Raw genomic sequence first — 16,378 nt, 5'->3', positions numbered from 1 at the left:
AAGCGCCAATGGATGCAGGTACAAAGTCTTGCCAATGCATTCTGGGAGAGGTGGCGCAAACGACGCTTGTCTAACCTGTAGCCACGGAGGAAGTGGCAATCTACCAGGCCTAATCTGAGTATCGGTGACCTCGTCCTTGTCAAATACTGTCAGGCCCATCGGAACCACTGGCCACTTGGACTATTGACTGCAACATTCCTGAGTAAATATGACAATGTCCGCAAAGTCGAACTCACGATGGCCAAAGGAGAAGGACCTAAGACATTCTCCAGACCAGTGACTGAGCTGGTCCTATTGTGTCTTCAGAGGATAGGAATGGTGGCATCTTTTCAATGCTAGATGGAGAATGCTCTGTCTCCAACATAATTAATGACTCTTAACTGTTTATTTTCATAACATAACAGCCTTAGTGCTGCTGAAGGTGGATCTTTTACTTAAAAATACCCTGGGGGGAAAGGTTCCCTTTAATAATGGGAACAACAATGCATAGCCGGCTTATGGCTTTCTAAGAAAATTGAGGGCCGACTGCTGGCCCTATAAAAATAGACTTTGTGACTTTCAGAGTCCCTCCTTCATAAATGAAACAGGATGCGTCTGATGATGTGTCACACTCCACATGGCCAGCTAAGGTTGTTTAATGTTAAAATGGCATTTACCAGTGAATGCATTTGTATTGGTTGAAAGCAATGCTACAGTGGAAAAATGCATCAAAAACTCTACGTGTGAAAATAGGCCAAGTGGTGGAGGTACATTTTTTGGGGGGGTTCTTTATTTTGCCTAACATACAAATCAATACCCTGGAAAGGATGATCCTTAACATATTTCCCAGGAAAATCCATTTTGGTTTCGTTTTTGTACCTTTTTATGTGCGTGGCGTAATACTCTGACAACCTTGTTCACAGCTGTGACCTGTGACTCAGAAATGCTTCCAGGGTTATTTCCCATGATGTTCCCATGGCATTAGAGCACTGTTTCCATTGATTTCAGATGATTTTAGACCCTTAAAGGACCCTCAGGGGGGATCGCGGCAAAAAATGCTCGGGTCTCCCATAGACTTACATTGGGCTCGTTGCTCAGGTCGAGCACCCGAGCATTCCAATTTGCTCGACCTGAGCAACAAACACCCGAGCATTTTAGTGCTCACCCATCACTAGTATTTACAGATAATTTTTTACCATAATCAAGAAATAGTTTCCTACCTGTAGAAAATGGAATAAATCCATCATTTTTTTTTAAGCTGCCTTTCTCATCAAGGAAATGTCCAGGATCAAACTCATCTGGGTTTTTGAAATATTTGGGGTCTTTTAGGACAGAGGTCAGAACTGTAATCACTATGGTTCCCTGAAAGTAAATGTAAGAAATATGTCAATGTCAAAAAGTGTTAGAAGTGAGGTCTAGTAAATAACTGATGGGAAGAAGTGACCCAAGACACAGAGAAGATCAGCACTTTGTTTTCCATGGAATTACCCTGGTATTAGAGTTGAGCGACTTTAGTCGGATCGGGTTTCATGAAACAAAATTCGTTTCAGATGAAAGTGGTCCGACTATGGCAAAAAAAGTCGGAGTTTCGTCCGAAACCCGACCTCAGTGTAAGTCAATGGGAAATAAAAGTCGGCATTGAGCGGATGAATTTCATCCGCTCAATGCCGACTTTTATTTCCCATTGACTTGCATTGGGGTCGGATTTCGGACGAAACTCCGACTTTTTTTGCCCTAGTCGGACCAGTTTCATCTGAAACGAATTTTGTTTCATGAAACCCGATCTGACTAAAGTCGCTCAACTCTACCTGGTATGTCTAAGGTTTATTGACTCGTTACTGTATAAATAATAATAAAGAGAGAAAATGTCAAATACTGGCTGTGGTTCATAAACATAAAATAAAAGAACAGATAACAAGCTAAGACAGTAACAGCAATAGTGCCATGTCTCCTGGATCGGTCAGGAGGCTTAAAGGGAATCTGTCACCTATTTTTAGCCCTAAAAGATGCGGCCACCGGCATCAGGGGCTTATCTACAACATTCTGATGTAACCTGAAAGAGAAGAAAAACAATTTAGATTATACTTACCGGCGGGCACGGTCAGGTGAGGTGGGTGTCGCGGTCCGGTCCGGCGCCTTCCATCTTCTAGTGATGGCGTCCTCCTTCTTACTTTTGCCGCCAGGAAAGGTCAGAGAGGCCCAGCGCCTGCGCACTGTAGTACTCTGCTCTGCCCTCAACAGGGCAGATAAATTACGCCTGCGCAGGAGCCGCGGCAGAAATAAGAAGGAGGACGGCATCACTAGAAGATGGGAGGCGCTGGACCGGACCGCGACACCCATCGGACCGGACCGGACGCTTGGGTAAGTAATGTCTAACTTGCTTTTCTTATCTTTCAAGTTACATCGGGGGGGGCTTATCTACAGAATTACAAAATGCTGTAGATAAGTCCCTGATGGCGGTGGCCGCAGCTTATAAAGGCCCTGTCACACTAAGCGAGATCGCTAGCGAGATCGCTGCTGAGTCACTAGAACTGTGACGTTATAGCGATCTTACCAACGAGATCGCTGTGTGTGACAGTGACCAGCGACCAGCTCCCCTGCCGGGTATCGCTGATCGTGCCCGAAATGTCTGGACATTTCTTTGGTCACTCATGTCCCGCTGAGTCGCTTGTATCGTCACGTTTGACACCTAGCCTAACGACCTCATTAGCGACTCAGAAGCAAGACAAGGTGGGGATTAGCGTTCCCGACATCGTTACAAAGGTCACTATGACACGCTAGATCATTGCTCCGTTGTTGGGTAGATTGGACTGTCTGACATCTCAATAGCGACCACATAGCGATGCGGCAACAATCCCTGTCATGTCGTATCGCTGTCGGGATCGTTATAGCGTCGCTAGGTGTGACGGGACCTTAAAGCTAAAAATAGGTGACAGATTCCCCTTAATGGAAAAGAAGAAACAATTCAGTCTCTTCGAAAAATAAGAACATTTCCAAGAACTCGGAATGTTTCTTTTTCCCACTGGCTCAGAAAATGAAGACCAAGGGTTGGTGGGGCAGAGAATGGAGAGGATGAGAATGAAGAGTCAAGAACATGGCCCTTAAAATGGAATGTGACAATAACTGAAAATTTGTAGCGACACACACATTGCTAAACTGATGCCAAACAACAAACATTGTCAAGAGGGGTTGATAAGACCATAATACTGTACCTTTGGAATGTGATATCCTCTGAAGGTTGTATCCTTGCTGGGAGCATGGGGCACGCCTGTAGGGGCAACATCAGAAAGTCTCTGGATCTCGTGGATTACGGCATCTGTATATGGCATTTTACTCCTGTCTTCTATTGATGGACAGCGATCTTTGCCTATTACATTATCGATCTCTTTGTGGATCTTCTCTGAAATGTCCAAAATGGAACGAAAAACATAATATACTGTAATAGTTCTATTTTACCACCAAACATTGTTTCTGTGGAAAATGTCACTACTCCAAGACCAAAAAATATGAGGTGAGTGATGCATCTTCTAGATAAGAAAGTAATATTTTATTAAATAAGCACAATAAGAAAATAGCTTACACAATACATAAATAGTATACATGGGATAGCCAATTAAAAACTGATTGATGATGAGGCGGGTTTCCCCATAATGCCTTATAAACAACATATCACATAATATAGCACATCAGATAGTATAAAACAATCTATCACAGCCTGCATAAAAGCTGAGGCATAGAATGCAGCAGCCAATTTGGAGTGAATCTGTTTACTTAGAGGATCTTACTGCTTAGCAATGAAAATATGGAGAGAAGGCCAAAAAAAACTTTGAATGCACTGTAATGCCGTGACCCCTGTGACAGCTAGGGGGTGCTATGTGGGCTCCTCAGGTCATGCATACAGGCATTCTCTCTGTGGTGATGCAGAAACAGTGACTGGCAGGGTTGTGAATGGTCGATATATGTCACAGGGATGGATGATCCCTGAGATGCAACCCGGAGTGTCTTATTATTAGTGCATGTGAGCACTAATATAACGGTTAGTGCACCTGGGTCCGGGTTGCGGGTAGCTATGAGAGATGGGAGGGTCAGGCTACCCATATTACCTCACCTTTGGGTGAGGGTGCTGGCTGTACCCCTATTTTCCTTCAGGACCTGCAGGTATTCTCAGGATCTGCCGTGAGGTCATGACCAGATGACCAGCCATGTATTCCATACCTCACCTGAGGGTGAGGTTACAGCCTACATAATGAAGGTGTGTTTAGCACATGAGAGAGTGTTGGGAGTCTGGTTTGTGCACAGACTTCCATGTGTCCAGGTGGGACACTACAGAGTTGTTTGTGACCAGGGAGGTAGAAGGCCTCCTGTGTGTGTGGCTCCAGGCCAACCCTGCTTGCTGGATATCACACAGCCTGGGGAAGCAGTACTGGCTGTCCTGAACCAGCAGAACGAGGTCTGTGAGATATCTCCAGAGTGGATGGTCGGACAACCGTGAGTGGCACTTACCCCGGTCAGTAAGAGACTGTACTGTCCTATGGAACTGAGTGTTTAACGGACATTGCCCTGTCTGCCTGTGTGTGAACAGGGTCTGTGGGAGCAAAGCTTCTTCCTGTGTTCAGCGGTCACATGGTACTGCTCATTAAAGTAATGAATATGCGCTCCTCGCCTATGGGAGTGGAGACGCATGCATATTCATTACTTTAATGAGCGGTACCACATGACCACTGAACATAGGAAGAAGCTGCCTCGCCGGACAACAGAGAGATGCAGGGAGGACTTGCAGCGACCAGGCAAGGAGTGGATGAGTATGATCTGGCAGCCACCAGCTCCTGCCACTCCCCCTCCACCGCCGACCCCCTGGGACAATGATTCGTGTATAAGCCGAGAGGGGCACTTTCAGCCTAAAAAAACGGGCTGAAAATATCCACTTATACTTGAGTATGAGAAATATAGAAATGCTTTAAGAAAATGAACTACAATGATCACCTTGTATGTCTGGATATTTCAAGAGTACAAGAAAACCGTATGTCAACGTCATACTTGTCGTCTCTGTTCCAGCAAAGAATAAGTCTATGATTGTCGCCTCTAGATTTTCATCATGGAACTCTGTGTCCAGATTTTTTTTTTCCTAAAAAAAAATGTAAATTCGTGAAATTTTAATGCGTATTTATGGTCAAAATACACATACGGTGTAGACCAAATAGGAGTCACAACAAGCGCAGTCAATATGATGATGTCTTATTTTCAAAGTTAGTAAAATTTTGAATACATGGACTTTCTCTACATACCAAATGGTTTGATAATTTAATATTATCTACACACTCACCTCTTCCATCTTTATGAGGAAGCAATCTATGAAGTCGCGAGGACAGTTTTCATCCAGGGTGTCTCGATGGTTTTTTATCATCTCCTTAATAAACAGCTTCAGGCTTTTGACAAGTTTGAAGAACTTTTGATGAGGACCCGGAATGTAGGGCATTATGCTTGGGACTGTATTAAGGAGCTAAATTTGGAAAGAAGCAAAAAAAAAAATGGAAAAAAAACACAATTGGTTCAGTTGTCTTCATCTTCATTATTCAGCTTCACAAAACTGTTTTTTTTTGCATTTCTTCAGTGCATCTGAATTTAAAAATGAGACAACAATGTGGGATTTAAAAAAAAACCACTGTTGTTTTATGTCTACAGTTCCACGACAGAGTTGTCTCCATGGTTACAGACTGAAAAAAAAACTGATCATGTTTTCATACTATCAATTATTCATCCACTAATTCTTGTCAAGCTACCTCAAATGTGGTTTTATAAGAAAGAGGAGGCAGATGGATGAGGGTACGATGGACTGCAGTTTAGGACAACACAGGATTTGTTTATGGTCTGTAACCCTGGAGACAAAAAAGATGTGCAAACAGAAGTGCAATTGGAAAGTAGTGGACTCCAATGCAATTAAAAATACTACCCCCATCTCTGCCATTATAAATGAGCCCTTCAACCTAAAGTAAACTTTGTTGGGGGTATGGAGGGGGTGAAAATAACAAAATCTGAGGTCTTCTTTTGTGATGATGTCACCTTTTTCTTCAATATGTAAACTGAAGCCTGTGAACGCCTGTAGCGGTCAGATGAATGTAAATTTTCTATGATGATGCAATATGAGGCTCAGGAGAAAAAGGATGGCGTCCTTACTGAAGGAGAGGCCTGGGCTTGATCCATGGGGGTGACAGCAGCAGAATCCGCCAGATTTTACTTTTTTCACACAAGTTATGTTTCATTTAAGTTGGACAACTCCTTTAAAATGACACATTAGTATTTTTAATTGCTGTGTGCCCCAGTATTTTGAGCAGACCCAAATATCTCTGAGGAGATATTCTTTGTTTCTACGGTGACAGACTACAAACAAACCCTGCGTTGTCATATCCTGCAGTTCGTCATACTTTCTGCCATGTACATCTTACTAACGTATTTGGTACAGTAGTTTACCAAGAATTTGGTGGACTGCTAGCTCTGCACTCCCCACAGGTGTACCCCTGTGTGTGCAGGAGCTGTAGACACTAAACAGAAGGATAATTTTTAATCGAGACTGTCTATAAACTTGCCTTAACCAATGACTAGGTGGATCTTTGATCCATTTTGTACATATGTCAGTCATGTAAGCAGAGGTTGGTATAAGAAGTGAAATCTTTTTATTTTTGTAAATTCATGTTGCTAACATGGCACCCTCGGACATTTTAGCATTTACATATGTAATATTTACCTGTCCTGCAAAGGAGCCCGTCAGTTGTAAAATCTCATTAAAGTATGATAAGAGGGTCAAGAATTTTTGATCTTCATAGTCATATCTTTCACCAAACACAATGGCGCAAATTATATTAGAAACAGTGAGTCGCAATATATTTTCAGGGTCAATTGGTGTGTCTGTAAGTAAATATAAAGAGGCCTTCAGTCACTGGTATCACCAGAGTGTATAGTACAGGATTAATTTACTGGCTCTATTTGATTCTACCACTTTAATAATCCTATGGTCAGCATCGATTTAGTTTTTTGATACCAGGGAGTGCACAGTACATAGGCACCTGCTAGACAAAGACATTCCAAAGTGTTGATCTCAGGATCAACAGGTAAGACCAGTCCACTGTGTAGAAAGAGGCTTTAACACAATGGGGTTGTCTAAAGGTCTCAAGGGTATAAAAATGTTGTTAAGTGAAGGGTTCAGTCCATTAGAAACTGTAATATGGAAGTTTTGCACTTGAGTCTATAAGGGCCTTGGCAGAGAGGCATTCCTCCAGATATGGAGGCGGTCTAGGCACCGAGGCATTCCCATGTATGTGAAGGTGGTCTCGGCAGAGATTCGCTCCCCCAGATATAGAGATGCTCTAGGCAGTGAGGTGCTCTCCCAGATGTGGAGGCAGTCTAGGCAGGGAGGGGTTCCCCCTGATGTGGAGGCAGTCTAGGCAGAAAAGCTTCCCTAGATATGGAGGCAGTCTAGGCAGGGAGATTTCCCCAGATAGGGAAGTGGTCTAGGCTGGAGGCACTCCCCCAGATGTGAAGGTGGTCTAGGAAGAAATGCGCTCCTCAGATGTGGAGGAGTCTAGCCAGGGTGATGCTCCCACAGATGTGAAGGCAGTCTAGGCAGGGAGGGTTTCCATCAGATGTGGAAGTGGTCTAGGCAGAAAAGCTTCCCTAGATATGGAGGCAGTCTAGGCAGGGAGATTTCCCCAGATAGGGAAGTGGTCTAGGCTGGAGGCACTCCCCCAGATGTGAAGGTGGTCTAGGAAGAAATGCGCTCCTCAGATGTGGAGGAGTCTAGCCAGGGTGATGCTCCCACAGATGTGAAGGCAGTCTAGGCAGGGAGGGTTTCCATCAGATGTGGAAGTGGTCTAGGCAGGGATGAACTCCCCCAGATGTAAAGTCAGACTAGGCAGAGAGGTGTTCTCCCAGATGTAGAGGTGGTCTAGGCAGGGAGGTGCTCCCCCAGATGTGGAGGCAGTCTAGGCCAGGAGACACTCTCCCAGATGTCGAGGCAGTCTAGGCAGGGAGGGACTCCCTGAGATGTGGAAGCACTCTAGACAGGGGCTCTTTCAGATGTGGAGGCTGAGTATAATACAAGTTTATTGTTATTGTCCTTTTTGACATTATACATTTTTTTATGTCTTGTATGTTTTGTATTGTCTTGTATACATCTTTTGCCATAATATATATATATATATATATATATATATATTTATATATATATCCTCTTGCGTGTATTTTTTGTTATCATTTTGGAAAACTGTATTTTTAATCTTTAGCTACTGTGTGCGAATCCAATTATCTAGCATCTTCAGATCAATTATAAAACACTAGAGATATTAGCAAAAATATGGACAATGGCAAGACTGCTACCAAATGGGACTGCAGATCTGTAATCCAATTTGCATGGAAGGCTCATATTTTAACCGTACCCTTCAACTTCAGTCTATCAGTCATTGATCTGACAGTTTTACCTCATACAACAAAAAAATGTATGAAAGGAAGGGTTGGCATTGTTGAATCTCAACATAACTGGTCCTTTTTTCTCCCAGTCCAAGTGTGCATGTTGATAGGGAAGTCTTAAATGCTTGTTGCTGGTCAAAAACCAAAACAGATATGACTGGCCCAATAACATAAGGTATATTTCTGACATTGCACCCACCTTTATCCTTAATTAATTTATCAGTGAGGCACTGGGCTTCTCCCTGAATTCTTTCTTCGATGTTTCTTTTTCCCCAACCAAAATTTCTCAAAGTTGTCATTGAAAATCGGCGAAGAACTTTCCATCTTTCTCCACTGCTTGCAAAGATCCCTGTAAGTTCAAGCAAACGGTTAAAAAGATTGCTTTCCAAAACAGGCACTTCTAGATGAGGCAATTAACCCCAAAATATTATTAAAAAGCTTATAACTCTATTTTTTTTTCAGATATACCTACATAAGAGTTTGTTTTCCTTAGTAACCCCCATATTGTATCTAGTAAGTTAAGGGTTTGTTGATTTCGGTACTTGGTTTTGCAAATTCAAAATACACAATTCATATATATATACATGCCTCACCATTAAAAAAAAAGGAAAAAGGAATTTTAAAATCACAGGATTGAAAGACATACTAATGATCTGAAAGTGATGAAAAAATGGAGGCCAAATTTTCAAAGCAATTCCATTTATTCAGTATCGAGTGTGAGCACTATTCGCAGGAATACATTTGCACACCTTGGCTTCAATAATGAGGTTATTAATTAATTTGCTTTAACCCCACATTTTCAAACATCAAATTGAGATATTTAACCGTGCAGGTCTGCTTTGCCACAGCTGTCTAAATCGTCAAATTGGAGACACATACACGCTACATCAATATTAAAGGAAGACTATTGTTGAGTTATCCTTTTTGTCCGTCATTTTTAGAATTTCAGATTGATTTCATATTTTTACCTGGGTTGAACACAAAATAAACATAATACTTGTGTCTGAAATGTATATTAAACCAAAATATGGCACGGGCAATGGATATGGTTGAGTGACAGAAAAAAATATCAGGAGAAAATGTGAGAGCTGCAAGCAACAGCAACACCACCGAAACTGCAACAATTCCAGTAGTAGTAGTAGTGGTACTAAACACAGGTCATACTTGGCCTCCTTTCCCTCTGGCAAATATATTAATGGAGAGGAAGTGGAGGGTGTAATAGAATGTCTATCACACCACTCATCTTAATCACAGCAGGAAGATGTAGCCTCTGACAGCGATACCGTCAACAGGAGTCAGTGTCTTACTCTTCCTCAACAGTTAATGATGCATGGAGCGGAAATACAAGTCAATGTATTAGTTCACATGAACATTTTTACATATGTACAAATAGTCTGCGTGTGAAAAATCACATCACGGACTACTTTAACCTGAATTTCAGATCAGACTCACCAATTCCCACTGCACTTTCTCTTCTGTTCAGTGTCTTATATATTCAAACCCCTGCAAACCGGGATTCAGGTATATGGACTGGTGGTGCCAGTGATTATAGTAGTGCAAACAGAGTCAACGTGTTTTATGTTGTGCATTATTTTCTGGCGTATACGCCCAATGGAGGTGGACACCAAGACGTAGTAGACTTTGTTTGGGTGTCTGCCTCTAGTAGGCATGAATGCCTGAAAATGATGCACAGCAGAGTACACATTGACTCTGTCTGCACCATTATAGTCAATGGTCCCATCGGTGCATACACCTGAATCCTGTTTTGTGGAGATTTTTAATGCATCATTTCTGAGTTATCCACTGTACAGTATGTCATGCATTTTTCACAAAACCATTATATTCTTAAGCATAGGAAACTGTTTAGCCTTTTTTTTTATTTATTAAGTTGCTCAAGAAGGGGCAGGAATAGGTGCAGCTCGTATGGAAGCCCCACATGACTGCGCTGGGGACACGAAGGTTTTTTTTTATTTTGTTTTAAAATCAGGTGGGCAGGATTGGATTGGTGGAGCAGGGATAGGGGAGAAGAATTGGGGGTGGGGCGATATATAGGGTCAGGAATAGTGCGGGAACCCTTCACTTCGGCCGAAAGACAACAGGAGAAGAGAAGACAGAAGAAGCAGCAGTCCTTACCATGGAGTCCGTGGACATGCTGCTGGAGAGGCTGCGGGACGTCGCTCGTTCCAGGAGGGGAGGATGGCTGGAGGAGCAGCTCTCCTCCCTGCTAGGCGATGCCGGGACCCGGGAGAGCGCAGGCAGAAGGAGGACCAGGCCCCCGGAGAGGCTCTCGCTGGAGGTAACGACGCGCAGCTGGCGTAGGCCAAGGAGCCACTCCGGGGACCCTGCGGAGGCTGGCGGCAGCGGTGCGGCTTCTTCTCGCCCTGCGCCGCCCGGCAGGAATCCACCAAGCCGGCCGGCGGGCGCGGGTTGGCGGGTTGTGGCTGCAGGGAATGCCACTCTGGAAGTGAGGGCTGCACCGGAAGTGCGGCCGGCGGTGAGGAGTGTGGCACCTGGGCCCACGGCACAGCAGAGAGGCTGGCGGCCTCCCGTGTTAGAGCGGAGGCAGCGGCGGTCCAGGGGCGACGGCCTGCACTGCCATGGACGGGGACCCCAGGAACACCACTGCAGCGAGGGCATATGGTGGCGGCCCTAGTCGAGGGCTGGCTGAAAGGAGCGCATGGGGAGAGTCGCAGCGGGCCGGCAGCAGCAGCGTGATCCTATGCTGCCGGGCCCAAGCAGCTATCCGCAGGCGGTGGGCATTGAGGACGAGCTGCCTGGCAGGTCACGGGGGCGTTGAGTGGACTGGGCTAATCGACCTAGGTCTGGCGGGCAAGCGCGGTGAAGATCGAGGAGGAGGTCGTTGGTGCGGGGTGCTGCAGGAGCTCTGGCCCCCCTGGTGACGAGGAGGCCAGGGGCGAGGGCCAGCGGAGCAGCACTGAAAATTCGGAGGATGGCAGCAAACAGCAGCAGGATTCGGGAGGTCCGGCTGGTGGGGACACAGCACCCACGCAGCCATGTGAGTATGTCTTGTTTGTCGCCCATGGGAGCAATAGCACGAGGGGTCGGGGTGAGTCAGAAGTCAGGGTTGGATGAAAGGGGGATAGGAGGAGTAATCGGGATGGAGGCACCAGGCTTGTTTTGTAGTTTGTCCCAAATTTTAAAAAGAATGGAGGGGGGGCTGTGAGCAGATCTGGGACGTCATCCGTGGGGGCTTCGCTCCCGGGTGTGGAGGTCGGTCCACCTTTGGTCGGGGAGTCATTGAGGCCAGTTTGAGAGAACGGGGCAATAGGAGGTGTATTGGTATTTGTTCAGACTGAAAAGAATAAGGAAAATTCGGTAAAATTGGACGACAGGGCAAAAGGGGAAGTGTACGTGTGCTTCGAAGGACATTTGGGGGCGCATTTGAAAAAGGAGATAAAAGAGAAGATCTGGCGGGATGAGTATGTGGAGATTTTCTTCCTTCTCCCCTTGAGAAGTTTAATTTGGATAAGGGGAAGAAAGAAGACAGTAAGAAAGAGGAGGAGGAAAAATGGAGGTGGCGGCTTATTCCGCAGACATTTGTGAACTGGTTACAAGCATTTGCGATATTGGCAAGTGTTATAGGGGAAAAGGCTCCCAAAAACTGTTTGGGTCTGTTTTGTTACCTCGATGCGATTGGTGAGGCGCAACGTACTTATGGTGGGCAGGCGTGGCTGCGCTATGATGAACAGATTAGGCAGAGGAAGGCGGTGAGGCCGGAAATTAGGTGGGATCAGAAGGACATTGGGCTCTGGTTAAAAGTGATGGCGCCAGTCAGGTACGGGCAGTCCTTTCATGGCAGCGGAGGTAGTGGTAATCAGCAGGGCGGCTCGGAAGCAGTGGTCAGGGTATGCAAGGAGGAAAAGAAAAATCAGGAAAGTGCTGGCAATTCAATGAGGAGCAGTGGAATTATGGCAGCACCTATAAGTTCACACACGTGTGCTCCCATTGCAACGGTGGCTCACACGGGGCCTCAAAATGTTTTAGGAAAGCAAAGGGTAAGCCAGCGGTGGGTGCCAGTCAAGTGGGAGACGCCGGTGAGGCTTCAAAGAATGGCCCCCTTTCTAAGTAGATACCCGGATCAAGATAAGGCCAGGGTGATCTGGACGGGTTTCGCAGAGGGTTTCAAGATACCCCCTCCCAGCCACATGGTACCTTTTTCTATTAAGAATTTGAGGTCGACCAATCTGCACTCGGAAGTGGTTAGCGCAAAATTACAAAAGGAAGTCGAGTTGGGTAGGATGGCGGGGCCGTTTGCGTTACTACCAGTTGAAGGGGTGATTGCTTCCCCGTTGGTGCGTGGTGCCAAAAAAGGAGCCTAATAAATTTAGGATAATACAGTATCTATCTTAACCAAAGGGTTTGTCGGTCAATGATGGTATTGCTCAGGAGTTGTGTTCAGTGGTATATACATCAATTGATACGGCAGTACACTGGGTTTGCAAATATGGCACGGGGGCTTTGTTGGCTAAAACCGACACTGAGTCGGCCTTTAGATTGCTACCAGTGCACCCAGATAGCATTCCGTTGTTGGGTTGTTTTTGGAAAGGGGGGTATTTCTTGGATAGGTGTTTGTCGATGGGTTGCGCAATCTCGTGTTCTTTGCTTGAAACGTTCAGTTCCTTTTTGGAATGGGTGGTCAGGGATGTTTCTGGTGTGCCATCTGTCATTCATTATCTGGACGATTTTTTGTTTATAGGTCCACCAGAGTTGGTTTTATGTAGGAATACCTTGGCCGCCATGGAATGGGTGGCAGAGAGTTTTGGGGTGCCGTTGGTGAGGGAAAAGACCGAAGCCCCCTGTACGGTTTTGAGTTTTCTGGGTATACTGATTGATTCAGAAAGAATGGAGTGTCGGCTACCGGAGGATAAACTGTCGTTGTTGAAGCAGGAAGTGCTTAGGGTTAGGAGATTAAGGAAGGTGACATTGAAATAGTTGCAGTCGTTGCTAGGCCGGTTGAATTTTGCATGCAGGATCATGCCCATGGGCCGAATTTTTTGCCGCAGGTTGTCCGGCGCAACAGCCGGGGTGCAATTAGCGCATCATTTCATTCGGGTGACTAGGGAACACAGGGAGGATTTGGCGGTGTGGCAGCATTTTTTGGAGACTTACAATGGCAGATCTTTGATTCAACAGGAATTTTTGAATAATTTCGATTACGAGATTTATACGGACGCAGCAGGCAGGGTCGGATATGGGGCCTATTGTAGGGGTCGGTGGAGCGTGGGCATGTGGCCCGATCAGTGGCATCAGAGAGGCTTGACAAAAAATCTGGTTTTGTTGGAATTGTTCCCCATTGTGGTGGCAGTATGGATTCGGGGCGAGATGTTCGAGAATAGGAGAGTTAGGTTTCATTGTGATAACATGAGTGTGGTGTCGGTGATCAACACTTTGTCCGCTTCTTCTCCCCCGGTGATTAAGCTGGTGAGGGAACTGGTGGTACGGTGCCTGGAATTGAATGCTTGGATAACTGCGGTGCATGTGCCGGGCGTGCAAAACTCTATAGCAGATGCTTTGTCTCGTTTGCAGTGGGAGCGCTTGCGGGAACTGGCACTAGACGCTGAGGCCCCAGGAGCGGAATGCCCTTTGCACTTGTGGCAGATTATTACGGACGGGCAGGAAGCTTGATCCGGGAGTCGGTTACGAGACAGACTTGTTAATCATACGAAGCAGCATGGAACATTTGGCGGACTTGGGTGTCCCGTTGGGGAGCATTGGAATCCAAAGAAGACAGGACATCGGCGGTATTGTTTTTGGTTGGCAGGGTGGCGGAAACGGGCTGGTCAATTATGAGGGTTAATAAATTCATCGCTGGCCTTGCTTTTGGCTTTAAGTTGGAAGGTTTGTTCGATGTGACGAAGAATTTCCTGGTGAGGCAAGCGTTGAAAGGTTTCCGAAAAGGGACCCAGAGTTTTGACAGGTGTCGACCTATTTCATTTAGCATGTTGGAACGGTTGAGGAGAGTTCTGGAAAGGATTTGTAGTTCTACATTTGAGGTGGCATTGTTCAAATTGGCTTTTTCTTTAGCGTTTTTTGGGGCTATGCAGATAGGTGAAATAGTGTCACATAGTAAAGATAGGGCTGGAGGTCTGCTGGCGGAGGATTTTGAATTTTGGAAAGGGGGATTGTTTTTTGGATTCGGCATTCAAAAACTGATCAGTTGGGAAGGGGTAAGCAAGTGGTATTGGGGAGAGTGGAGAGAGCTGTGATGTGCCCAGAAAAGAGTTTGGAGTCTTATTGGCGCTTGTTGTCAGGTCGAGTGGGCCCCTTGATGTGCCACAAAGGCGGTGCGTTTTTGTCTCGTTTCCAGTTTATTGCGGTTCTTAAGAAAGGTTTGAGGGAGTTGGGTCTCCCACCAGGTTCATATGGGTCGCATTCTTTTAGGATTGGCGCGGCCTCTGAAGCAGATAGTCGTGGTTTGGGGGTGGATGAGATCAAGTGTATCGGCCTCTGGAATTCCGATCGATACTTGACGTATGTGTGGCATTGATTGGTGCTGGGGTAAACGGTTTGGGGGCGATTGACAAATGCTGTTTTTGTTATGTATTTCAGGTCGGGATCCGTACTTAGCCTAGATTTTCAGACACTCTTTTGTGCATTGGGGGCGCTTCAGGCGGATGTGAGGCCGGATGGTAGGCAATTGGGTTTTAGGAGGGATCAAGTTGTCATTCGATGGTTGGGACTTCGAGGGATGGTCTGGAGCAGGGCTTTGTCAGAGTTTTCTAGATTTGCTCGTTTGGATAATGACCCCAACATTTTGGTGGTGCATCTGGGAGGAAATGATTTGTGCGTCAAAACTGTCAGGGAGTTTATTAGGAACATTCGCTTTGACTTTCTTTGTGGGCATCGTTTCCTGGGGTGCTGACTATTTGGTCTGATATTGTTCCCAGAAAGAAGTAGAGGGCAGCCCGATCGTTAAAAGGGATTAACAGGCCAGGGTGAAGTTGAATCGGGCCGTATCCAGTTTTGTTTCCAGAAATGGGGGTATCTGCATGCGGCATTTCGAATTAGAAGCGGAGGTTGGTAATTTTTGGAGGGGCGACGGGGTTCATTTGAATGAGACAGGAATTGATTTGTGGGCATTGGCAATACAAGGTGGAGTCGAAAGACCACTGGCGGTGTTGGGGCACTCACGAGCCTGAGGTGGTCAGGGCTGTTCGTGGTTGGCGGGGTTCTTGGAGTTGACGCTGAATCAGCGAAAAGGAATTGGAAGTTAAAATTCTGGATAGTTAAAATTGTTTCGGTGGATCTGGCTTTTGGTTACGGCTCTGGACGGGGTTTTTTACGCGGAAGCTTTTGGTGGTTAGCCTTTGGAGGTTTGGTGCCCTAGAGCTGATGGTTTACGGCTGAGGGTAATGTGGAGTTTTAAGTTCTTGTGTTTTTTGCCAAATATTTAGCCAGATTGTTAGGGCTCCAAGAACCCTCCCCTCATGTTGTATAAGATTGTGTATTTAATATTTATTGTAAATGTTTATGTTATTTGTTAAAAAACTGAAGGCTGTTGCCAAAATTATCCAAAGAAGATAATGTGTAGTGTTTTTATTTTAATAAGGCGGGTGTTTTTCCCAGTACGGGAGTTGTGTATGGGGGTACAGGATGAAGAAAAACCCCCAGATTGGCCATACGCGGTCAAGAAGGGGCAGGAATAGGCACAGCTCGTATGGAAGCCCCACATGACTGCGCTGGGGACATGAAGGTTTTTTTTTATTTTGTTTTAAAATCAGGTGGGCAGGATAGGATTGGTGGTTCAGGGAGAGCGGAGGAGAATTGGGGGTGGGGCGATATATAGGGTCAGGAATAGTGCGGGAACCCTTCACTTAGTCCGAAAGACAGCAGGAGAAGACCCACCCACCCTCCCCCTTTTTTAATCACATGGGGTCGGTCGAAGTTGAGCTGGGTGCAGTTATCTTAGGCGTGGTTC

At 45.7% G+C, this 16,378-nt stretch overlaps 1 protein-coding gene across 2 annotated transcripts in view; it reads right to left on the bottom strand.

The window, feature by feature from the left end:
- LOC141052012 (cytochrome P450 2A4-like) overlaps positions 1-16,378 on the bottom strand; it is a 139,592-nt gene that overhangs the window by 19,740 nt on the left and 103,474 nt on the right. For both annotated transcript variants that reach the window (XM_073549180.1, XM_073549179.1), the window contains exons 3-8: positions 8,639-8,788; positions 6,722-6,882; positions 5,303-5,479; positions 4,963-5,104; positions 3,192-3,379; positions 1,200-1,341 (exon numbers count right to left, since the gene is read on the bottom strand). In XM_073549180.1, coding sequence (XP_073405281.1) covers positions 1,200-1,341; positions 3,192-3,379; positions 4,963-5,104; positions 5,303-5,479; positions 6,722-6,882; positions 8,639-8,788 — 960 coding nt within the window. The remainder of the gene's footprint in view (positions 1-1,199; positions 1,342-3,191; positions 3,380-4,962; positions 5,105-5,302; positions 5,480-6,721; positions 6,883-8,638; positions 8,789-16,378) is intronic.

This window comes from Dendrobates tinctorius, unplaced genomic scaffold (genome assembly GCF_039654945.1).
Source record: "Dendrobates tinctorius isolate UK_male_01 unplaced genomic scaffold, ASM3965494v1 ptg000158l, whole genome shotgun sequence".
Lineage (NCBI taxonomy): Eukaryota > Metazoa > Chordata > Amphibia > Anura > Dendrobatidae > Dendrobates > Dendrobates tinctorius.
Note: the sequence above shows the minus strand (reverse complement) of the source record. Positions and strands in the feature narration are given on the sequence as shown.